Source organism: Epinephelus fuscoguttatus, linkage group LG20 (assembly GCF_011397635.1).
Source record: "Epinephelus fuscoguttatus linkage group LG20, E.fuscoguttatus.final_Chr_v1".
NCBI lineage: Eukaryota > Metazoa > Chordata > Actinopteri > Perciformes > Serranidae > Epinephelus > Epinephelus fuscoguttatus.
In genome coordinates, this window is record NC_064771.1 from 17,554,216 (window position 1) to 17,578,942 (window position 24,727).

Consider the following 24,727-nt stretch of genomic DNA (forward strand, 5'->3'; position numbering starts at 1 on the left):
TCGAGCGCAGAGCCCGTTTCAAAACCGTAAAGATGCCTTCTAATTCCTAACACAAGTAAGGAAGATCTTTCTTTTACGGGGACACAATAGAGTCTGTATTCTTGGATTTAAGAATCATTGAAGGTACTTTGTGAGCAGATGGTCAGGCTGGGTGGAAGCAATTGCTTTGCAGAAACCTCATTGCAACTCATGGAAATCTTTGAATAGCTCCCTGCAGTCCCTACCTCAGGTGAATGCTTCCTGTGAGACAGGCTGCTGATTTTTGTAAATAGATCAGGTGGTAAGAACTGACAGTTCTCTATCACTTCTAATTGTCTCAATATCTGATATCTGTGTATTTACGTAAGATGTTCTCCGGCTGTCTTTCGTGTGTGTGATGTGCATGCTTATGAATGATTAGGTGCGAGCACACCCTGTGCCTGTTTCCTGACAGCAGAGACTTAACCACAGGGAACAGCGACATCTCTCTTAAAGCAATCCAGACGACCCAGAGCTTTTTGGACCAAAGCAACATGCTGAATGTCATTCGCCTCATTCTACAAACCGGTTACCACTGAGTTTCCTGCCAGTATTGTACAAAAGAGCCCGCATGTGTGTTTGAGTACATATCTATGTACATGATCTGTTTGAAATTCATCTTGTGAGTTTCCCGTTGGTTTCTGGTGAATCAGGAGGGTGTGGCGAACAACCATTTGCTTTTCCCGGTTTATGAAAAAAAAAAAGGAAGAAGGAACATTGACTCCCCTTGTTTCATTTAATAGAGAAACTTTGTGAGTAATCGTGCAAACAGAGAGTGTGTCAGACTGAAGTGCTGCAAATCAGCACGAACAAAGCATTATGTAGTTACAGCCGTTCAATCAACAGGAATGATACGGTCTGTACTTTGATTATGTGGTTACTCAGCCCCAGCTGCGTTTGCACACACAGACACACTCATACATAAATAAACCTCTCACACACTTACATATTTATAAAGGTAAACAGATTTCCACTTAGTTATTGACACTTGCAAACTTGTACAAACTGAATCCAGAATGATTATTACGTCAAGAGATTAATTCATGGTTGATGAGAATGAATAAACCGCAGATGTATTTTAAGCTTACATTTCAGGCGTATCACGTCAAAAAAGGCTCCTTGAGATGTGTGACGAGGTGACAACCACCTTCAGGTATAATTTGTCATCATCTCAAGATGCTTCCAGGAGCATGACGGTGACTTCAGATCAGTGCCAGTGTCAAACCAATACTGTGGAGCTGTGTGAGGAATGAGGTGTGACTCGAGTGACGTTATCAGGTAAGAAACTCCGGCAGGAAACGGTGCTCGCAGATGTACCTGATAATTAAGTCGCATATGTTCAAACACACACTGCATACACACACACACACACACACACACACACACACACACACACACACAGAAGGTGACACAAAACAACCACAATCCAATCCCAGAGAGATTTTTGTCTATGTAGGAGTAACCAGGAGAAAGCAGAGTGTCATTTTCTCTAGATACAGAAGTTCCACGTCCTACAAATGCTAGTAATTTCATAGCAGGAAAGGTGTGACCTTCAATGCGGGGGCTATAAGAGGAACAGCTACTGAGGATGATGCTGTTATGATACATAAACATCTTGAACTATAATGTACAGCCTCACAAACAAGGCTCTGATATGCTGCTCTGATGTGTCCCTGCACTCCAGAGTCAAACGCCTCCATGCCTTAACACCGCAGCCAGCGGGCTAAGCTGCAGTCGCTTTTGTCACCGTAATTTTCACGAAGCAAGTGGTGCCCCGAAGAGGGTATGAGTGATGAGCGACAATGAGCCCCTCTGAATGTATTCTCCTCGCATCCGCAACCAACACGCCAGTGTGGCTGCTTTTGTACAGAGAGAGGTAAAAAAAAAGAAAAAGAGGCTGGCAGTCTGAGACAGGCAGCATAAATGAAGACATAAAAACCATCCCTGCTGTGGGGAAAAAAAAACCTGTCTTTCACCCAAGATAAAAAAAAAATGACACTTGTCTCCTATAGGTGGAGATACACTGAAAGAATATAGGGTGCAGTTAAGGGGAAGAAAGCAGAACACCGCTGCCTTATATAACCTGTCTTTCTGATGATCTGTTAATGTGTTTTTGTTTGTCTGTTTTCCGTCTCGCTGGCAAAATTGCAGTCCCTGTGGAGCTGCGCGAAGAGGGACGTTGAATAAAAGCATCCGTCAAAGGTATCATGCAGTGTAAAAGTGAGAACACTTGGATATGATGCTATACTGTTATATCGGAGCACAGGAATAACACTGCCTCGAATGCTGCGTGCTATAAGAAGACAGGATTGTGTGACATCTCACCCTAAAACATCCACGGCAGGTCATCAGGTCCAGTGCTGTCCCCATTGCTCCAGCAGTGCTCTTGACTGTTCAAGTTAAGATGTTGACGTGTGACAAAAGTTTGTGCTTCTCGTCTTTCCTTTCAGTCCAGCGATAGATCTCCAGGTCTGATGCACAAAGTGCTCCAAGTCCAACTCAGCCCACCAAAGGTGTCAACGGGATGGAAAATTAAAAGTCCTTTTGACTTCTGACATGTGAATTCTTTCAATTACATCTCAAGAACTATTCCCGCATTAGTGCAATATCTCACTGCATCCACATCCAGCACTATAATATAGAAAACTTCTCCCACCAGACCCTCCCCTGCCTATGCTGGTGTCCTGTTGCACCTGTGACACCAAAGAGTCAATTACAAAGTTCAGGCTGGTAATGAGGTCTCCAGTTTCCTGATCCTGTGACCAGGGGACAATACAGAGGTCTTGAATCTTTAATGCATTTTCACCGAGCCTGTTGCCCACGCCTGGCATCACTGCCCCTGAAAGATCCAGTGAAATACATATTAAAAGTGGAAGGGCACTCAGACAGCACAGACCTTTGCCGAGGCCAAATGCCCTTGATCACAAAGTAAAGACAATAAAACAATTACTAATTATTTGTCTATCTGCTACATGATTTGGATCTGCGCCAAAATGTAATGATTCCTCCTGGGCCTGTGATACACCCTTGCACTAAGTTTCATGTTTAGTCATATGTAATTTTTCCTTAATCCTGCTGACAAACAGGCAAACATGATGATCCGAAAAATTCAAACTCATTGAAACGACAATGAACACGCTTAGGTAGTGAAATGAACATTTAGTTCACGGGCAACAGCTCTGATGGACATTACTGCAGTCAGCATTGCAATGGTACGCCCACTCAAACCTGTCAAAACCTGTCATCTGTGACATTGTGTAGTGTGATAAACTGGACATGTTAGAGTGGCCTTTTAGTGACTGTCCCAAGGTACACCTGTGTAGTAATCATGCTGTTCAGCATCTGGTTATGTCACACCTGTTAGGTGGATGGATTATCTTGGAAAAGGAGAAGTGCTCACTCATTTTTGAAAATGTATAACTGGAGTAATATTCAAGGGATTTTACTAATATTATTTGGACGTAGCACAATACAAATTGTTGTCTTAAAGATAAAAGGACACGTGAAAAGACGTGAAGACTTGTGAAGTACAGAGGGACAGAGAGTCATGTTGTCTTCACTTGAGAGCTGCTGTGAATGTCTGCATGATGACACATTCTCCTAGCAAGTAAAAAAACCTTAAGCCATGTTGTACTAAACGATGACATGTACTGTAGCAACCTCTAAGCGATCACCTTCAGTCGTCTGTCGAAGCAAAAACCAAAGGTGGCATTGTTTCACTGTGTGTCTGTGAACATGTGCCTGCACTGGTGTATGTGTGAGCATGTGTCGAGGGGAATTCACTCGTTTGGCTATGAGAAGTGTGATTTTTTTTTTAGCCAAACTCCTCATTTTAGTGGGAAAAGACAAAGGAAATGAAGGATCAAACTTACAAACTTTCTCTTCAGCTTGCCCTTGCCTGCACGTCTCGGCTTGCTCTCGACCACAGTCCCGGAGCTGTAGTCAGAGCCTATGTCCAGGTGGTCATCTGCTGAGACACTCTTGCGGAGGTAGGCAGCTCGCGCCCGGAAGTGGGAGAACGGTGACTGGGAGCGAGGGCGGGCCTCGGTGCACCCACCATGCTCAGGCTCATCTTCGCCCTCCATGTCATCCTCCAAACGCCACAGCTCCCCTGCAGGAGGTTAGATGAGAGGAACAAAAAGAACAAATGATGACATTAGGAGAGAATAAGGAAGGAAACAAGAGAAGAAGAAATAAAAAGGGAAAAGAAAGGTTTGAGATATGTGAGACAGATAATGAATACTTATTGCTACAGCATAATCATTGCAAACTTACTCCGCAAATTGTGGAATGTCATCCCCTGATTGCTTTCATAAAATATTTCCTGAATCTAATCAAGCTTCCTTTTGAGGTAGAATATTTTAAACCCAAACATTATTCTCAGCCTGCCTCCTTAACAACTTGATTATGATTCCATACGCTAGACAGAAATGATGGCTCATGTAAAATGAAGAGGAAGGAACAAATTTGCTGCGACGGTGGCGTGTTTTTCTGCAGACTGACAAGATGGCTGGGCTTTCACAGTCGCACAACAGAGATGGATGTGAGCTGTCAAAACGGAGCGCTGTTGCACTAATCACAGCCGACTACCATCACTCTGCATTTGATGTTCGTCAGACGCCCTGTCAGCGTCCGATGCCTGGCTAATAGCACTTGTGAAAAACACTTACTGGTCTTTCAGTTACTTACCTGATGCATGCTGGGTAAGCAACTACATACAACTTACATACTTGTACATACAAATAATTTCCAGTGAAAAAAGCCATGTTAAAGGCTGTTTTTTTAGACCATGAATACTGAAGCATGGTCACATGTGATGCTAATAAAGATTTAAACTAAGCCCAGTGGAATGTAAATGTATGAACCATTTTATCAATAAAAAAAGTTGAGATATCGAAACCTTGAGCACGGTGTATGAAGCTTCAAATGTCACAGTTGCTAACAGCACTTTTTTTGAATATCCAGGAATGTCCTGATCAAGTTTTTTGCTCCCCAATCTGAGTCATTAAATATTTAGTATCTGCAGATACAGAGTCCCAATCCAATACGTTTGTTTTCCTGGATAATGTTCTGCACAGTGCACAAACTTCAAGTACACTGAAGTCAAACTCAATCAAATATATATGCTTGACAATTTAACATAACTCTGCGCCCAAGCTGTTCCTTTAATGTTTGTTTTTTTTACCAGGTAAAGTAGGCTATAAAATAACCTTCTTGAGGCAATTCCTCTGCTTTTAGAAGTATCCTCCCTGAGTTACCTGAATGAACTGCATTCTATTGAGTGTTCATTTTCATCATCTGCACATCTTTTGAGCAGATTACATGAATAAATTACTCTGATTGGCTTTTTGCTTTGTTTTTTGCTGCACTTGCAATGGTGTGGTAAGTGTGTCACAAGAGACTCTTACACTGAGCTGAATTGAAATAAGTGCACATTAATGAGGTACTGTATTTTGTTATCGTTTATGGTGGCTCTATGGTGTGTGGTGTTTTGCCAGGGGCAGGGCTCAGACCCTGGTCTTTCACTCACAGGGGAGAAGCACTAGCGCTGCGGTTTGTGAACCTTGTGAAGACACTGGTTTCGCTTAAGGAGCATGCAACCTTGCAAGTACTCTGGCCACATGGAGGCTGTCCTGCCCCCCCAGCTACACTGAAGACCCCACAGATGTTCCCAGCCAGTACAATGAAAAAATGGGGTGTCGTGGACAGTGCAGGGATTCACTACAAACTGTGGAACACATAATAACCAGCTGCCCCAAACACCGGCCACCGACTGGCAATCGTGGTCCAATTGACCTGGATGATGAATCACTGGACTGGCTTGCCTCAACGGAGCTGAAGGTCTTAGGACATATGCCAGAAGAAGAACACACACAGAGGAGCTTAGCAGACTTTAGGAGAGAGAACAGAAATCCCTTGATTGGCCCGATACCACTGAGTGGGATTGAATCGAGATTGGATTGGGACATCCCTAAATACAACTTTCAATCAATTTAAGACTGACATCAGGCTGTGCTTTTTTTTCCTCCAGTTAGATCATAGATTGGTTAACACAGACTAATAATTACAAAAGGATTTTAAAGTTTCAGACAATGCGAGCCAGCAAAATATTTTAGAGCTTTACCCTCCAAGTTTTTTGAGTGACCATCCAATGTTTGTATACTCAGGAAAGTATATTAAGCTTTAGCATTGACTTGTAACAACATCCTTTATTAAAAAAAATCTGCAGCAGGTCTTTTGGCAGTGACTGTCTTTGTGAGTTCTTATGAATGATCTTCAGAGTGTGAAATATTACAGTATCAGTTCCACTGTCTGAGCAGCAGCCAAAACGCATCTGGCTCCCAAAGCTAAGCCAAATAACACTGCAACAAAGTGACTAGGGAGCAACTCCCAATGCGAGCTCTGAGGCGTACTTGTCACTAATACGGGATGTTGCTTAAATCCGTGAATGAAGTGTAGCTGGGTTATTAAACAACTTGAATTTTTTTTTTTCCAAAAAAGTTTTCTCAGCACTACTGGAGAGATTAAGAGAGAGAGAGAGAGAGAGAGAGAGAGAGAGAGAGAGAGAGAGAGAGAGAGAGTGGTAGACAGGGAGAGACAGCATCATGGTCGATGACAGTGGTTGCTAGGCAACAAGGGGCAACGTGAGACTGTCTCTCTCGATTTGATATTTGCAACAGAGCAGCAGTAGGGCAAGGGAAAACAGACGAAGAGATAGACGCAGACAGACAATCAGACTCAGACAGGTAATGTGAGGACATAAAATGGAATGTCAAGATTTAACGACAGGAGTGTCATTAAGTCTAAAACCATTAGAAGCAGTAAGAGTAAAGATTTATTGGATAAGGACAGCGGGGGCTGGGGGTTGGCTCAATGCTCCTCTACCAAAGTGGGGTTACTGAGGACATAACATTCTCGCAGTTCAAACAAGAGAGAGACTGGGACAGTGAAAGATGAAGTGAGCTGGCGGGAGGAAGGGAGGGAGGGAGAGTGTTTGCCAGCCATGACAACATCGCAAAGGCTGGTGTTTTCTTCACCTTGTGAGTCTGCGTATGTCAACATGGCAAAATGTGGTCCTAGAGAGTCCTATTGTAGGTACAACTAACACAGAAGCTAAGTGGTTTTCTGTCTGTCTGTTTGTGCACAGAATTTGAAACTTTAGAGGTGTGTAGTTAAGATCAAAATGAAGCTTGAGTATCAAGATGGGTGTGGTCCGAGCAAGGGGGCACAAAATAAGACAGTTCGAAGAAAGAAAGGGGACATTGGCTCCCCAACTTTATGCACCTGGCCACACATTTGTTAAGTTGCACATCGTTGTATCACCGTAACCCCCAATTTCCACATACTCTGTCTGTGCCGCACTCACATGTGGAAACTGCAAAATCACGCGATAAAAAGCACCATTCATTCCCAAAACTCCTGCAATTTCACACCAGGTCTTCTCCTTTCGGTTTGTATCCCTGTAGAAAGGATGTGTGGTGTCTTACAAAATACTATGGTTTTCCACTTCAACTATGAGTTACTCCTCGTCCACCTTTCCTCGGACCCTCGCACTGACCGACAAGTTGCGCGACAGGATGTGACGTGATTTTTAAAAAATTGAGAGTTTACAATCTGTAGTCTGCACAATGTGTTGTATTTTGAAATTTACCGGATGCTGTGTGCGTTCTGTTTCCGGTTTGGTGCAATCTGAGAGTAATGGCTTGGCGTGCAATGGACGTGCAGTCGCTGAAAAATAGACCTGGCGCGTATCTCCGACAAAGCGGAGTCCCGTGGCACTCCTGGGACACTCCAGGGAAGCTGCGCAGCGCTCACTGTGGAAATGAAGCTAGTCACTAGAATGGGAGCGTATCTGCTACGCACTGCGCTGCGCTACGCAGGCGGAGTATGTGGAATTGGGGGTAAGAGTGATCCCATCACAAGATGTCTCTGTTTTTATTCTTTTTTTTTCATGTTTATTTATTCAGTCTTTAAAGCAGTGGTTCTCAAATGGTGTGGTGCTGCACACTGGTGTGCCATGGGATTCTGTGATAACCACACATTATTATTCCAATATTCAACTGGGCCTATACAAAGAGTTATGAATAAATTTTTAATTGACTATATGAGTATGTTGCGTGCACCCATTTCCTAATAAAGAGGCAAACTCTACCTAGAAAATGCAATTTAATTTAATTCACCTTCACAGGGACCTATTTCACCTATTTGTCACCGTTCACGCAAGAGAATTACAAGCGTGCAACACATCACATTATCTTACATAATGTCCTGTTTAAATGGATGTGATATTGGTGATTTGATGTAATTTTAAAAAGTTTAAAATCAATTCTTGACTCATTTCGTTAAGAAATGTTTCATGAGTAACAGTTGGTTGTCAATTGTTATTTGATATCAGTAAATAAACACAAATATTTAAGTTGTGATAAGAGTGAAATTTTGGCTCATCCATTAATGGGTTGCCTTGGGCACAAATAGTTTGAAAACCATTGCTTTAAAGGTTTACTAGGCAGGATTATTGGTCACTGCTTGCAAACACACTCGCCAGCGCTAGTGAAAGTAAAACCCACCCACCCAGGTTCAGATATATGCATTTTTTGGATGCCTCCTACTTACGGTCTGGCACCTGGTCGCTACCAACCTCACCTGAGAGCTGTGGGGGTAGACTTCCATTAACATCCAGTGCACAGAAAATAAGCAGGAAATGAGAAAATACAGGCAGAGGGCAGAGTCTCTGCGTCTCAATCTATACATTGTTTTTAAGGAGAATTCTGTGTAGTACAACTTGAATTTGAACCGCTGCATGCTCAAGGAAATGCCTCATATTCACTGCATCTAAACAAAATGCAAATATGCCCTTAAATTTTTACTATTTTGGGAAGAATTGTTTTCAATAATATTTGGAATAAAGTAATATAATGTTCCCACTTGCTCTTGGTGCTTTGGAATGGATGCCGTTTGAAAGATTCACTCTTAGGTTGTGTCATCTAATAATTCCTGGTCTATTTATGGTCAAAATTAAAATTAGGGCTGCATGGTGGCTCTGGGACTCTGAGTGACTGTGTTGTTTAACTGCATTGTGAAAACTTTGTGCTTGTCTGAGTTTATTTCGAAGTCGGCACCTCCTGAGTTGCTGCCTGTTTCTGCGAATCCATCGGGACTCTGGTTTACTTCAACTGGCAGACTTTGCCTTATTTTAATAAGTTCCTCTCCTCTGATGTTTGCCATTTCTTTTCTGTCTTTGTAACGCTGCACATTCCTTTTCTCTCAAAAGCTACACAGAGGACAGAGCGCGGTTTCAGGAAGAGGAGGGCCTCCTGCGCCAGCTTCTCTTGTATTAAACATCACAAATAAGGATGATAATAACGCAGTGTTTTCCCTCATCCCGACGCTTGAAATGTGACAATTCTCACCCATCTGGTGGCGGTGGCGGTGGCAGTGTCTGTGGCGGTGGGGAGCATTTGATCAAGTCGAGTTGGGGGCCGTCAATCAGCGGTGACAGACCACTGTTTACTGTGTGTCTGTCAGAGCATGTGAATGAGGAGAAGGTTGTGTGAGGATGTTTGATGTGACGGCTGTTTAGCTTCCTGACAGTTGTGGTGTCTGTCCGTGTCTTGGACGCAGTGTTAAAGGGCTGGAGAGGAAGATTACTTTACAAATGACCCACTTTGCAGCCTTAGAGCTGCTAGAAGCAGAATCAACTGATGTTTAATTATCCACTGAGAAATTATGAATGTATTAAAACATACTGTATGTAGGTCACTTTTGAAACAGTTTAAAAGCAAGCATCTTATATCCTTAAGAAATGCTCAGATGAATATTGGACTAATATTTGGTGCTGTTTTTTATAAACTTAACATTCAGAGTTTTTACAGAAAAGCTCCTTTTGATCTGTATGGTTCAAAGCGTTATACAACAGGTTTCCTTTCACATAAAATCTTCACCTGTAAATGTCTTCATCCTTAAAAAAATCCTCATCCATCCATACGATGAAAGCTATCTCTGTCAGCAGGTTACAGCTTCAGGATCCTCCATGACAGTTTTCCCTTTCAGGTGAAGGAATTGTGTTTGATTTATAAGCAAGAAGGAGAGCAAGAAAGAGAGAGCGGATATATCTGTCTTGCACATGCTGCTGCAGAGACAGCGAGCAGCCGTGTGCTCTCCGTCAGGTGGAGCAAATATCAAAGGAGCAAAGCGTTTGCGGAAGTTTGAAAGGAAACAGGATAGGTTTGACATCTGAGGCTTTAGTTTAAGCTTTAGTGGCCTCTTTCATCTTGAATCTCCGGCGTCACGCTTATCTGATCGATAGTTCAAGAGGCACACACATTATGCGTTAAGAGGTCAGAGAAGCTGTCTCCCAGAAACCGAGCACGTCAAACAGCGCTGGTGAGAGTAAGACATTTATTTTATTCAGCCACTTACAGGACTATTGCTATGAAGACACGAAGTGACTGTTGGTGAATGAATGAGAAGCTGCTGCTGAAGCTAAATGGTGCCATTTCCTGCAACATAAGTCAGGCAGAAGCAGTCATTTCTGGATGAAAAGGAATGGTCTGAGCGACAATACCATAATTGTGTGAAGTGCATAGATTTTGGGGGAATTTACTCGGGCTTTGTAAAAGTCGGATTAGAGATTTGTTAGAGACATTATGTGAACAAAGGAGTAAATAAACAAGCCGAGGAGATGAAAGAATCACACAGTTGATTTTACAAAGCCGCCGGGCGCTGGTTTGGTAAACACACTTTCCCTAAACAGTGAGGAAAAATTACTGTAGTTGTTTGCTTCCTTGTTATCTTTACCTGCAGGTGGCAGAGTGCAGGCCTTTGGGTGGCTGGTGGCAGCGGGCAGGTTCTTTCTGCAAGGAGGACTCCCACCAATGAGATCAGAGTGGTGGACCCTGGAGACTGTAGGAGACTGGGGGATGCTGGGGAGGGTGCGGGACTTAGCCAGTATGGGTCTCTGCAGCTTCCTTTCCAGTGACCTGGTTGGACGGTAGAAATAGTCAATTACCCGGAACGTTTTTGTTTCCAGTGATTATCACAATAACAGCCCATAAAAATGTCCATTAAAACTACCCCCAGTAGTGGAAGCACATTAAGGGATCTTTTAATGGTCAGTATGAAATGGAGGGATGATTACAGCAAGACAAACCTGTTTCAGTGTTCATACAGTGACTATTCTAAGACTGTTAACCTGCCCTTTAAGCTATTACTGTGCAAGACAATAGCACACACACACTGGTGGTACACACACCCACAGCTTAATGAGCAAAGAGAGCGCAGCTGCACTGATCAATAGTGAAATTGCTTCCACCTCGGCATAATCAAGCTGGAGGCCATTTAGAACACAACCGATTGAAACCGCTTTCTTTTATAGCGCTTGATACCACACGGCAGTCCGGCGGGACACCAATCAATAGCCACAATCACAAGATCGGCTTAATAGCAAATTGGTGACAAGCCACAACACGGTCAAATAATCCCGCGTACATCAATGATGAGACGTGAGGTGGCTTTGTATGTCAGTGTATTTTAAAAGAAGACACAAGTGTGTGTTTTTTTTAGCCTTATCGAAGGTGCAAATACAGACAACACCCCTTGTTTTACTGCAGTTTCTCAAGCTGAAATAAAAGACTAGATTGCCAGTATTACATTACACTACAACAAATGTGATTAATATTGCATAAAATCATCCCCAAAATCTTTGTGTCTCATGTATAATAGAACAGAGATAAGACCTGAAAAACAAAAACCAATACTGAGTCACTGCAGTGAATCCCCTCCGATCAGCCCAATGTGATCAAATTCAGTGAAACGTGGCCAGCATCTCAGACATCAGAGTCAGCCTGGCAGAAGTGGAAGATGTCTGACCTCCAGACTGTTGCGTGACTAGTTTGGGTACAGAACACATGAGGTTGAATAATCAGCTAAGGACTTGCGCGCTGACCCCCCCCCCCCCCCCCCCGGGCTTTTGTGTCCTGGCGTTTTCAGTGACACTGACTGAGATTAGAAAATGAATGTCGCAGGCTGATATTGAGATATGAGATTTATTTGTCTCATTTTGATTTTGACACAAGCATCAGTGGCTGATTGGGACACAAAACAAAGTCATTCAAGTTAATGTACTGACAGAACAGTGTGTACAATTAGCCTACAGCATCATATAGATAATGATGCATGTCTGTCTGTGCGCTGTCTGTGTGAATTTTCCCATCTCTCTCTCTTCATGTGTTTTTGTTCTCTCACATACCACATATTCAGCCCCCTCTCACCAAAAAACAACCACATACTTAAGACTGCGCAAGCAGATGTTACGAACCATACTTGTGTTTATTGTTAGGCAGAGGAAAGAGTGACGCGATGTAGCCTAAGTGACAAAGTCAGTGTAACATTGTAAGAATATCGAAGAAGCCCTGATAGGTTGAGCAGGAAGTGTGGAGGATGCGTCAAACACAGGACTTTCACCCAGGACGCTGGTGTTTGCATCCCTAAATCAACGATGGCTTCTCATAATCAGAACATAGCGTAGAGTACTAGTATTCTAAGCAAGCTTCATTAGTGACATATGTCATGTGTCATATGTGACTTATGTCATGTTATGTTGACAAAAGTACTTATTTAATGCCAAACCATGATGTTTTTGCTCAACTTAATCATGTACTTTTGTTGCCTAACACTAACCAGGTAGTTCTGGAGCAAAACTGCAAACATTTCATGACGTTAAGGACATGTTTAGAACTGCAACCCAATGATTGATCGCCAGCACCCACCTTCATTTTCAAAAACAATGCATGCTTTGCTTTAATTTTAAAGGAACGGTTTAACATTTTGAGAAATTTGCTTTTTTGCCTCAAGTTAGAGGAAAAGATTGACATCTCTCTCATGTCTGTCTATCATATATGAAGCAGGAACTAAAGCCCCATTGCTACCAAGCAGTATAATACGGTATAGTTCAGTTTGGTACACTTGATTCCATTTCCACTGTGAAAAGTTGTGGATGGTACCAATGGAACTGTTCCCTACCATCCCCATTTTTGGTCCCCTCTGTTGGGGTACCTAGCACACAGATCTGGTGCTAAAAGGTGGAGCTGTGAACACTGCAGTCTGTTGATTCGTACCATACAAAAGTGTTTGGTGGAAACGGGGCTTAAGAGACAGTTGTGGCTAGATGGTAACCCTAGACTTCCAAAAACTCTTGTGGGCTGTTTCAAAATATTCTTGTCTTGTCTTGCTGTTTTATGGTGTGACCATGCTGTGGTTAAGGTGCGGTTACTTTCGGCACAAAAAGCACTTGATTATGGTTAGGTTTAGATAATGGTTTGGGTTAAAATAATCACTTGAAAGATGAAACACAAATTCTTGCAGGAGTTTCTGGGGTTACCATCTAGACATAACCCTACGAGACAATTAGCTTAGCTTAGCATAAAGACAAAAAAGTGGAATCATTACTTTAAAGTCAACTTTTAAAGACATTTCATCAGCCAAAATGCAAAACAAAATCATGATTGCATATAAATGTCTCATACGTGAAAAAAGAGACCATGATGCTGGCAACTGTAGCATTACAAATTCATGCATTCACCCAATGAGAATAATCAAATATCATCAACATTATGATGAAAGACACCCAATTACATTAGCCTTTGATCTATGCATGGGATAATATCTAATCCATTAAATGCTTGACTTTACAATAGCAGATTATCAATCAGTAATTAATTAATGAGAGAATCAAATGATGCGGCATCATTCAGTCGTATACGCATCATATATTGAACGGCGGCCTTCTTAGGGGCGTGATTAACATAATTTTCCAGACAAGTGCTCTTGAGTAAAACTCTGAAATGTGCTTGTGTTTGGTGTGAAATACTTCAGCTCTCTTTTAACTCCCTTGGATGTCTGGCTCAGGATGTATTTTCAGGCTTGGGGCTATTTATCACTTGGGAGCTATCAGGTAAACTGACAGCCAGCTCTAAGTCAGCACATCCGCGGGCTCGAGAAGCAAAGTACTGACATCTGCCCGCTGTCAGCTCGTAAACTACTCCCCTGATAGAGAAGGTGGGTGTTGTAGTTGTGAATATTTGACCTGGGATCAGAGAATCCCTGGATGAGATTCAAAGCGGAGCCACTGAGGAGCCAGGACGGTGATGAATAATGCTTTTGTATTGCTGAATATCAGAGGAAGAGCTACTGATAGTGGCTATACATGCAGGCATAGCACACACACACACACACACACACACACACACACACACACACACACACTTTGATAGTAATAGAAACAGGCAGGTCTCTCATTCCGCAGAAATCCATACTGACTTGCATGAAAAAGCATTTGCCTGAAGCATGCACACACACACACACACGCACACACACATACATACACAAACTCCTCACAGCTGGCATGAGATGAAATAACTCAGGGTCCAGCAGTAAACACATGCGCACACGTACAACCGCACAAACACAGTTGTTGGCCTCCCACCAGCACATCATGATGATAACACACTGGGCTGAACAGCCGGCCCAGGCCACTCTGACAATTTGGGCCTCACTCATCCTACAAACCTGTTGCTAAGCGACTCTGTCTACAAAAAACAGGGGGAGAAGAGAGGAGAGGAAAGGAGAGGAGAGAGGAGAGGCTTTTTTTTTTTGCTTCTGAGCAGTAATCTGCATTTTCACAAAAACAATGTCTTGCCCTGAGTTGTAAGCATCAAGTGTACCACACGTTTTGTTGTTGCCTAATGTATTATCTCTGCTGCTGCAGTCAGGGGAGACAACTCACTTTCTTTGTTGGAGTCTGTGCGTGCAACAGTGCTACAATATGACAGAAAATGAAAAGATGTTTTTTCTGTTAAGAATGACACAATGAGGTATTTAAGAGTTGAAAAAGGAGCGAAAGCTAAAGAATTACAGGATAATGATGTGATGGTGATGTGTGTGAAAATGACTTGCCAAAACAGGATAGTATGTTTTTTTGATGAGGCCCAAATGCTAACATGTTCTGCACTTGTTCTCGAGCACTCCTCCTTTGGCTCTCTCGTTTCTCCCTTCCATCTCTTCCTGCACTTGATTGACAATAAGGAAAGCTCAGAAGACTTCTGTTCTCTCTCTCTCGCTACAGGCTAAAATACGATTCACTCTCACTATCGCAAGAGCAGGTTTTTAGTGCAACAGATGTACAGCAATTTGTATTAGTGACCTATTTCATTGCTAAAATTAGCACATGCAAGCCCTTGACTCCTCTCTCTCTCTCAGCTGTGTGATGTGAAGCTGCGACTGTTGAAGTGTTTTCCCAACCCTGACATGAAAACCTATGTCTGAACAGTTCAGCAGAGTAACACATGATGAGTTTATTCTCTCAACCTTGACTCGGGCTGCTGTATAGGTTGCCACATCATTAAAGCTTGACTAAATCTGTCTCCAGCAGCATGATGAATGCTGTACCATAGTGAATACTGTGGTGAGAACTATCCGTGGTGCTGAACAACTTGTAACACACACACACACACACACACACACACACACACACACACACACTCCTTTTTACACACATTCCCACGGAGGTTTCGTGAAACAATCTTTGGTACATGAGGCAGAAGATTTTGGTTCTGAATCAATTCAGAATAATGAGTAGGAGCCTATATACCTTTTTTCCGAATCTAATCTTAACCATTCTCCTGCAGCTCTAATGAATGCACCATTTATTAATGTAATGTTCTTCTGAAGCCAGTTTAACAGCACATGGTTATTCATTCATAAGCCAACCTCACTGCTTGGTAGTGAGCCATTCATTAAAAATCTTATTCAGTATTCATGTGTTCTCACTGGAGGACCAAACAATTCAGGGGGCTCCCTGAGAGGAAATGCCCACTGGGGAGCTCCCCCGAAAACGGAATACCTTCGAGGGCTTTCTTCCTGTTTGCGTTCACACCACCTACGAGAAGTGATGTAAGCGATGATGATGAAGTGATGTAAGCCAGCCAGCATTTGGTAGCAACATACAGTTAAACCTAGACTTCAGTCTGTCTACTTCTTTGTTATCTTCCATTTTTTAGGTTACCAGCTGAGTATGTACGTTAAAATACGCACTGACTGTAAAAGCAATGGACATAGCTGCCATGACGTCACCTATTGGTCCATGGCCTCCCGTTTTAAAGCCTCAAGTTCAGGATTTCGGCTGAAGCCATCTTGGTTTTTTATAGCTTGAAGCAACAATATTTGGGCGAGAGGCTGGCACCGTAGATGAGTGGGGGTGGCTCTGACAGACAAGCCGAGGACACTGTCAGCATTCTGTCACTCAAAGCAGCCTGCCCTTCGTTATGCATAACTTTAAGCCTTAATAAAATGTAAACAGGACAGTGACAGTCATCTTAATGGGGAAATTAGATACAGAGACCCAAACTGTTTTTGTACCGGGCTGTAAACATGTTTATTTCTGCTGTAACGTTGGACATTTCAGCATGGGTGTCTGTGGGGACTGACTGGCTTTTGGAGCCGGCCTCAAAGAACTATAGCTTTTTGGCACATTCGTGTTGGCTTCATTTTGTCCCCAAGAGGTTGCTGCTTGGAAATAGTAGGTAAAAATGTCCTCCAAAGTGCCGTTCTAAGAGCTACCATAGTTCCTTCGGTACAGACACAACAGAAAGAGAGGGTGCTTAGAACTATAAGGATATAGGATGGATGATGAAAGACTGGCTGGCCACATTTGGCTGTGAGGCAGGAACAACACTGGTATTTGTTCATTTATAAAGCTTTGATGCAGATATATGTCATCCCTTTTAAATCTCGTCCACAGAATAGGTTGTTGCTTCACACTCCCTAGGAACTAGGAAGAATGTTGTTCTCTTACAGTGTACTTTATACACGGAATAATCTACAAAAGACCTTCAACTTGGGCACTCTGCCACCTTTATGACTGTTTAAATGCCTTATTTCTGTTGTGTTAATGAAGTGTAACTATACATCTACACCATAACATGTTTATTGCGGCTGTATGTCCACTTTAAGCTATCATTTATTGCTATTGTTGTTTTAATTGATATGCATGATGGTTCTTTGTTTGTTTGGTTGACTGTTTTCAATGTCTTGGCTCCTGCTCAGCATCACTGACAATATGGGTCTCCCTCAATTGATTTCCCGAGTCTTAAATAAAGGTTTGAATGAATGATCAAATGAGGTGAAGTGTAGTATCACAATGCTTATCTTTCTTCTTTTTACTTTAGTTCTCATCTGTCTTTTGACATCTCCTTTGTCCTTGTAATCTTTTTCCCACACTGCACTCTTTTTGAGTCATTGCCTTCTTCACTTAGGGATTCCTGAATATTCAAAACGTTGAAACCTTCAGATGAAACCACTGATAGCAGTATTTATGTATCTTAGTGCTGAGTAGGGAAGACTTGGATGACTCGCAGGAGGTTGGGAGACACAGGACTGACCCTATGAGGCAAAAGGGTATGACCAGATTAACCTCTGTCTTCATTGTTCAGTGATTCAGTAGACACTGGTCGAGGAGTCACTAGACTGAAAAGACTGAATGAAGCAGCTTTGAGCAGCTCAAGTGACAGGTGGGAGCAAAGGCCAGGCGGCCATTGTGGACTCACAGGCCTATCCTTCTACATTACAGCATGATGGACATTAACTTGTTCATTACAGACTCATTCATCATCACTCATCATTCATTATGGACTAACTGACTGACTTGTCACCATTCATTATTGCCGTATCGCAGAGAGAGTAAAATTAGTGCCTACCTTCTGCAAAAAAAAGTGCTGAAATGACAGTATGAGTAAATTTGCATGTAATAATGATTTGCTGTGAATTTGAATGTCCAGTTGGGGGAGATAAAAGGAGAAATTCCACACAGCAATCATTACAGCGAAAGACCTCAAAGGATGTGAATGAGTGAAAATGAGCAGAGCTGGACCGCTGAAAGCAAAGTTATGGAAAATCATGAGGCCTTCTCAATCGATGAAAGAAATATGGCAATTCCAACTACATATTTTTTAGCATTTCGACAGCATTTAAGGTAGAATTGTGTGATTTTATTGCACCAAAAATGTGTCCGATTGCAGACAGAATTGCCAACTTGATACAATCGGTTTCCATCTTCAGTCTGACATTGTGTCCACTCTGAACAATTTCCCTGGGACAAAGGGATTTGATTTGCTCTTCCTGGAAGCCAACGTATCTGCCTGAATCTAACATCATTTCAAGTTGACACAGGTGTGCAGCAATGCCACCATACTGGTTCTGCCTTGGGCTTAAGAGTGGAGTGGAGGTCTACTTGACTACAACTTGACAATGGTGTTCGTCCCACCTGTGGTGCTGACTAGCTAATCGTCAGTCTCCCCATAGCGCTCATTGGATCATTGGATGTTTTTATAACCGAATAACCGCTGTCTCTTGTCACCAGACTAATGACTGAACTTGATGGAGTGGGCAGATTCAAATGTCTGGACCCAGGCAAACCAAAGATAACTGTGGAAGTTCGTCAGGCTAAAGTCCTAATTAAGACCTTACGAATATCTCAATGAAATCTGGCATGAGGGGAAATGTGAAAGTCATTAATTAATCTCGGTAGAAGGGGGCAGGTGACAATACTGGAGATCATGTTGCACTCTTCTTCCTGATCCTATTTAGTCCGAAAAAGAGAGGTGGCAGAGCTCAGCTGTCCAGGCCCAACATCTACAAACAGACTTGTCACAACTCTGATACCCTCAAACCCTTCTGGCTCCTTCTTGATGGATGTCAGAGTACAGAGAGAACAAGCATGAGAGGAAAAAAGGGCAACAGAGAGGGACAGAGAATGGTAAAAAAAAACAAGACTGAAGACAGTGAGAAAACATGGGAAGAGATGGACGGGCGTGGGAAGGGGGTGGCTTGTGAGAAAGAGACAGTGAGTGGGAGAGACAGAAACAAAGAGACTGTGGGGATGAGAGAGATGCTGGATTTGTGATGGCAGGGAATCTGAGCACTTTTTTTTTTGTATCGCACGTCCACCCACGTTAACACTTGTGCTCAGAGTGAATGATATGCAATTTGATGGACATTACTTCAAAGTCTAGAGTAGTGGCAGCTTTTTACACTAGCATTCTGATTTGCACTTTCATCCTGGTTATGTAATTTAACATCAGCGCACAGGCAATTTAACCGGCTTCTTGTTCAAGCTTAATGGTTCGCTTTTTAGAAGGACGCTGAAAAAGGAGAAACGCAAGACTCTCAACTCGCCTCCAAAGTTTTTTTTTCTAGCAGTCCAAGCAAAGCAAATTACATTCTCTTTTTGAATTTAGGACGCTAATTGAGGCGCTGTGATACAAAGCAAGAACTTGTTAGAACTTAGCAAAGCCACGCAAATGAAGTCTCCGGGGTGTGAACAGCGTCTGTGTCTCATGAAATTAACTGGGTATAAACAGTGTTGCAGTGGAAGTGAAATTTCGAAATCCATCCGAGGAGACACTTTGTCCTTGCACAGTCCTACTCGGAGGTGACTCTAATGTGGAAATGCAGGACAAGAGAGGACAGGAGATGACACATTACCACACACACACACTTGAAAATTTCAAATGTAGCCTCTTAGTAATCAGCAGAGTTGTTAGTGTCACTGGGAAGCTCCCAATGTGAACGTCTTCCTGTCTCTCCCTCTCTACATGCAGCATATCGACTTTTTCCTGTACGTTTCTATCTATAGAAAAGCCTCAGAATCCAATGATGAATCAGTGGGAAGAATCCATAGTAGCCAGCACCATGCCTGACAACACACATCCACTGCACCTCCACACTTACGTAACATAATGGTTGCTCACACATGCACACTGACACATGCTTACACAAACGTACACAAACACCTGTATGCCTGCCAGTCCTGAATGTGTGCACACATGAAGACTCTGATACACTGACTTCTTAAAAACAGCATTAACTTCCTGCAAATATATCTGATGAGTAAATCATTACATTGTGTGTGTGATGTGCAGTGGAGAATGATAATCTCAAGACACAGCATGTAAACAGACACATTTTGTTGCACAAAGAAAAACACATAGCAAAGTGATGATGTATTTTTACACCCAAGGAGACAAATGCTCAGTGTGTCATGCCCTGGTGTAGCCTGGAAATACCTGTGCACAGACACAGACGCACATAATCACACACACGGGTTACCTGGCCTCTGCCACAGTGCAGCAGTAACTGCCACTGCGCTGCGAGCTCCTGCCCACCCGCAGCTCCTCTTGAGACTTACGGCGATGAAAGTAGTCTGTGAGTTTCCCAAAACTCGCCATCTTTCCTCCCTCCGCTCACCTCTGCCTCCTTCTCTCCTTTTGCCTTCTTTCCTTTTAATGCCTAAAAAAGAAAAAATGTTTCTGGTTGTGATCTGCAAAGCTCCTCGTCACACGACCCCCCTGTGACTCGTCTGCCTTCCTCTTCCTCTGCTTCTACCTGGATTCTGGTGGCACGGCTCAGCGTCAGCCGCAGGTCCGAGTCTCCCTGCGCTCCCTCATCCTCTTGTGCGCGGCACTTAATGTGCAAAAAAAAAAAAAAAAAGAAGGAGCCGAACCCCGCTCTGCCTTTCTCTGCCACTCTCCCCTTTCGATCGTTTGCCACGGCGTGCAGAGCGCATACACTGACACTCTCGAAATAGTAACGTTTGTAACTGCCCACCAATCGACACAGCAGGAGCAGTGCCCCCTCACTGGAGAGCAGACAAGAAGGAGGAGAGAAACAGAGAGAGAGGAAGAGAGAAATCGACAGAGAGAGAGAGAGAGAGAGAGAGAGAGAGGGAGGTGGTGGCTCAGCGTCGGTCTTGGTGGTGGTGGGAGAATATGAGCTGCTATGATGCTCGTATCTAAGCCCACCCCCCTCTTTCTCTCTGTGTCTCTCCCTTGTTATTTTAGCACGTATTGTCTATGCCGCTCTCTCTCTCTCTCTTGCTCTCTCTCATGCGTGAATTCTTTCACATGACCGTCTGATTCTCAGTGAGCACACACACAAATCTTCGATCAAAGCTTGAGAGCAGGTGGCAAGGGTTGAGTTTTGTGCGTGTAACACTCTGTCTTTATCTCTCTCTTCTGTTGCTCTCTCCTCTCTCTCTGTCTGTCTGTCTCTCTCACACACACACACACACACACACACAAACAGATTCACAGTGAACCTGAAGTGCACCTGCTCCACTATCATAACTTCCCCTGTTTTTCTGGCTGTGTCTCTATGAGGGTTGTGTACAAGGATAGCTCTCTTTAACTCTAATTTCATCAATAATGAAAAACAAGCAGAGAGCTTTGGCCACAGTGACCGAGCGGTGGCCCCCTGTGCATTTATCTGAAATCCACTCAGAATATAAAAAGGATGATGGAAGGCAGGAAGGGAACAAGGGGGAAGACAGGAGGGAAGTATGCAAGGATGGAGGAAAAGGAGGGACTGAGGGAGGGCTTTTTGTAAGGAGCTCGTTAGTGAGTGAGTGAGTGAGTGAGTGAGTGAGTGAGTGTGTGTGGCTCCCTCCCACACATCCAGACAGCATACATACAGGCATTCCTCTGTCTATTCGCTGTCTCGCTCTCACCGTGTTTTTTTTTTTTTTTTTACAATAGGTGTTTTCTTCTCTCTCTCTCTCTCTCTCTCTCTGCTTTCACTGTCAAAATCTCTCAGTTGCTTCCTCCATTTACCTCTCCATCCCCTCCAGCTGTCTGCTCCTCCTTGCTTTTATCCATCTCCCTCCTTCTGCCTCCCTTTTCTATACCTCCCATCCTCCCTCTCTGCCCCACTCTCACTCTCCTTCTCTCTTTTTCGTCTGTTCAAACAGCCAGAGGGTAACTCCTGAAATTATCTGGCTTGTACATCATGCCGACTTCAGAAGAAAGCCCAAATTGAAATGTATGCACTTGAACTTGCAACAGGTTCTGGTCCTCACACTCACAGACTGTATAAGATAGGTGGACATAGCCTCTGGGTCTGGGTCTAAGTCATTCTTTCGGATGGTCAGCAGGGGGCGACTCCACTGTTTGCAATTGAAGTCTACGAAAAACAACGCGTCTTCTCATTTAATTTATTACCCCAGTAAACATTTTCCAAGTAAGTCTAGTGTCTTGATGGCTAGTTTCATGTCTTCTCCAGTGCCGTATGATATTCATAATATAGTAAATTATGATCTCAGTTAAAGTAGAATAAATAATAAAGTAGGGTTTACTTTAGGGCCTGGCTACCTTGTAATTGACAGGTCGTTAGCATGGCGTTGTCCTCGGACCTACTCCTTGCTCATCAACAGCTCCACCCTCTAGTCCAAATCATAGACTTTAAAAAACTAATGGACATAGCCACCATGATGTCAACCTTTGGTTTGCATACTCTTGTTTTGAAGCCTTGAGTTTAGCATTTTGAATACCGCCATCGTGGATTTGTGGAGCAAGAAGTGATTATATATGGACGAGAGGGTGGGGATAACCCTAGCGCTAGTTGCTTGTTTGGTTTGCATTCAGAATTTACAGTCTACAAATAACTTCAACAACGCTAAAGCTAATGTTCACTAGTGGCAAACAGCTATAAAAGCCATTACGACAAATTGTACTTATTGGACAAACTGACACTTTGACTCCTTACAAAAGTCTTTCAGTACAATCAAACACAAAACGAGACTTTTTTTGGGTGACCAAAACTTTACAATTAACTTTAACGAACTGAAAACACACTGTAATAGCGTAAGCTACGGCTACACCTAAATTCTCTGAATCTGGGGTCACACCATGGTTATATTATCGAACCAATACTGTTGCTGTGGTAGCCACTTGTCAACAGACGGCACCCACTTGTCACACAAAGCGGCAACATCTTTAATTATGTAAAACTTGAAGCCTAAAAAAATCGGGTGAGTTATAGAAAAATTCACCCCTGTACAGTTGTCATGAATGGGAGAAGCTATACAAATCAAAACGTTCTTTTTGTACCACACTGTATGTTGATTTTGGGGAATTTTAACTCGGGTGTCTATGGGGACTGGGGTGCATATGGAGCAAGCCTCAAGTGGCCATTCAAGGAACTGCAGTTTTTGGTGTTGCCTTCATTTTTCAGCCCCGGAGGTTGTTGCCTTGTATGAATATGGACACTTCTAAATTCGAAAACCCAAGATGGTTTCAGCCAGAATGCCAAACTTGAGGCTTTAAAACAGCAGTCCACAAACCAATGGGTGACATACAGTCTATGCATCCACTGCAATTTTCACCATACTTTTAACATTTTAAAATTCAGTGAGCTACAGCTTTGATGAAAGTGTCGAGGTTTAGTGGTATCATGTGAGGTATTCATTTAACGACTGATCTGGGACACTGCTGGAATGATCGTGTACAATTGCTGTTCAGCTCACATCCTCTTTATAAACCTCACAATGAGTAGCCAGGTTAACTCAAACCAATTACACTGAATATAACCTATGCATTTTTAGCATTTTCCTGATCAAATGACGCTCGACTGTGCCACTAGGGCTGCAACTAACAACTGTGGTCATCATCGATTAATGTGCACATTATTTTCGCAATTAAAAAGCAAAACACATCAAAAAAATATAAATAAAACATGAGAAAACAGGAAAAAAAATCTGCATCACATTTTCCTTCAGATGTCTTATTATGTGCAACAGTCAAAATCCAAAATATATTTAATTTATTAAAATGTAATACACAAGAAACTTATAAAATCCTCCATTTGAGGAGCTGGCACCATCAAATGTTTGGCATTTCTGCTTAAGAAATTTTTTTTAAAAAGTTGCCAGTTAGTAGTTAGTAGTTGCCAGTTGGTAGCTGCCCATTGAGCTACATTACAGAACACTCCAGTGATAATCAGATACTGTGTAGACGGGTAAAAAGAATATCAAACAGGATGTAACTGCACTGCCAAGACATAACGTGTTCCAGTTCTACCAAAAGTTGCATTAAAATCAGACTAATTGCACAACAGAAGCATGAAAAAGAATCTGTCTGAGCAGAGATTGAAATTTCGACAATTTACAGACTACGTCTCAGTGTGTTTGTGTGCATCTGTGTGTGTGTGTGTGTGTGTGTGTGTGTGTGTGTGTGTGTGTGTGTGTGTTCTTTGTCTGTTTGCCGTGCTGTGATCCCACGCTGCAGTTAATGTTGTGTGAAAGGTGTGGGCTGTGTGAGCTTTGCAGGTCCCTGTGCCAAAGAGTTCAGCTCATCGATCTGCCTCTCCCGGCTCCCTCCTTCTCGATCAGAATTCTCTTCATTCCCTCCCTCTCTGTCATGATTTGCGCAACCCCTCCTCCGACTGCCCATTGATCTGAGGAGCAGGACGGTCTGACTACATTGCCCTGGAGGCATGGTAATATTTTGAGTCCCTGCGTATACAAAGAGCAGGGAGATAGTGGAAACAGAGATAAACAAATTAGGCGAACATAGTGTAATATTTACTATTAAAGCCCTCTGCATTCCTCATCCTTGCTGACATTACAATATTATTCTTCAATAAGCCTGCAGTGCTACAGCAGGTGCATACACATTTGCAAAACAGATTAATCAGTATTATGAATGCACATCCTGTGCTGCTGCACTTGAATACTCTGTACCAAAACTAATTTCCGGCATTCATTTTAGATTAATTCAAGAACAATTCTGAAGCAGTATCAACAGCGCCCCATGTTTGCCTTTTTTTCTACCATATGGCGAACATAATCTGAATACTTGAGATAGCTGTAATTTGTGAACATTTC

General features: G+C 42.8%; 1 protein-coding gene across 2 annotated transcripts in view; it reads right to left on the reverse strand.

Moving 5' to 3' along the window:
• Positions 1–24,727, reverse strand: part of LOC125880936 (ankyrin repeat and fibronectin type-III domain-containing protein 1) — a 166,744-nt gene that overhangs the window by 115,854 nt on the left and 26,163 nt on the right. Inside the window, exons 1-3 of one of the 2 annotated variants that reach the window (XM_049563777.1) lie at positions 20,179–20,777; positions 10,816–10,997; positions 3,891–4,129 (exon numbers count right to left, since the gene is read on the reverse strand). In XM_049563777.1, the coding sequence (XP_049419734.1) occupies positions 3,891–4,129; positions 10,816–10,997; positions 20,179–20,297 (540 nt within the window). In that variant the 5' untranslated portion in view covers positions 20,298–20,777. Of the gene's footprint in view, positions 1–3,890; positions 4,130–10,815; positions 10,998–20,178; positions 20,778–24,727 lie in introns of those variants that run through there. The other variant, XM_049563778.1, reaches the window with a different exon arrangement.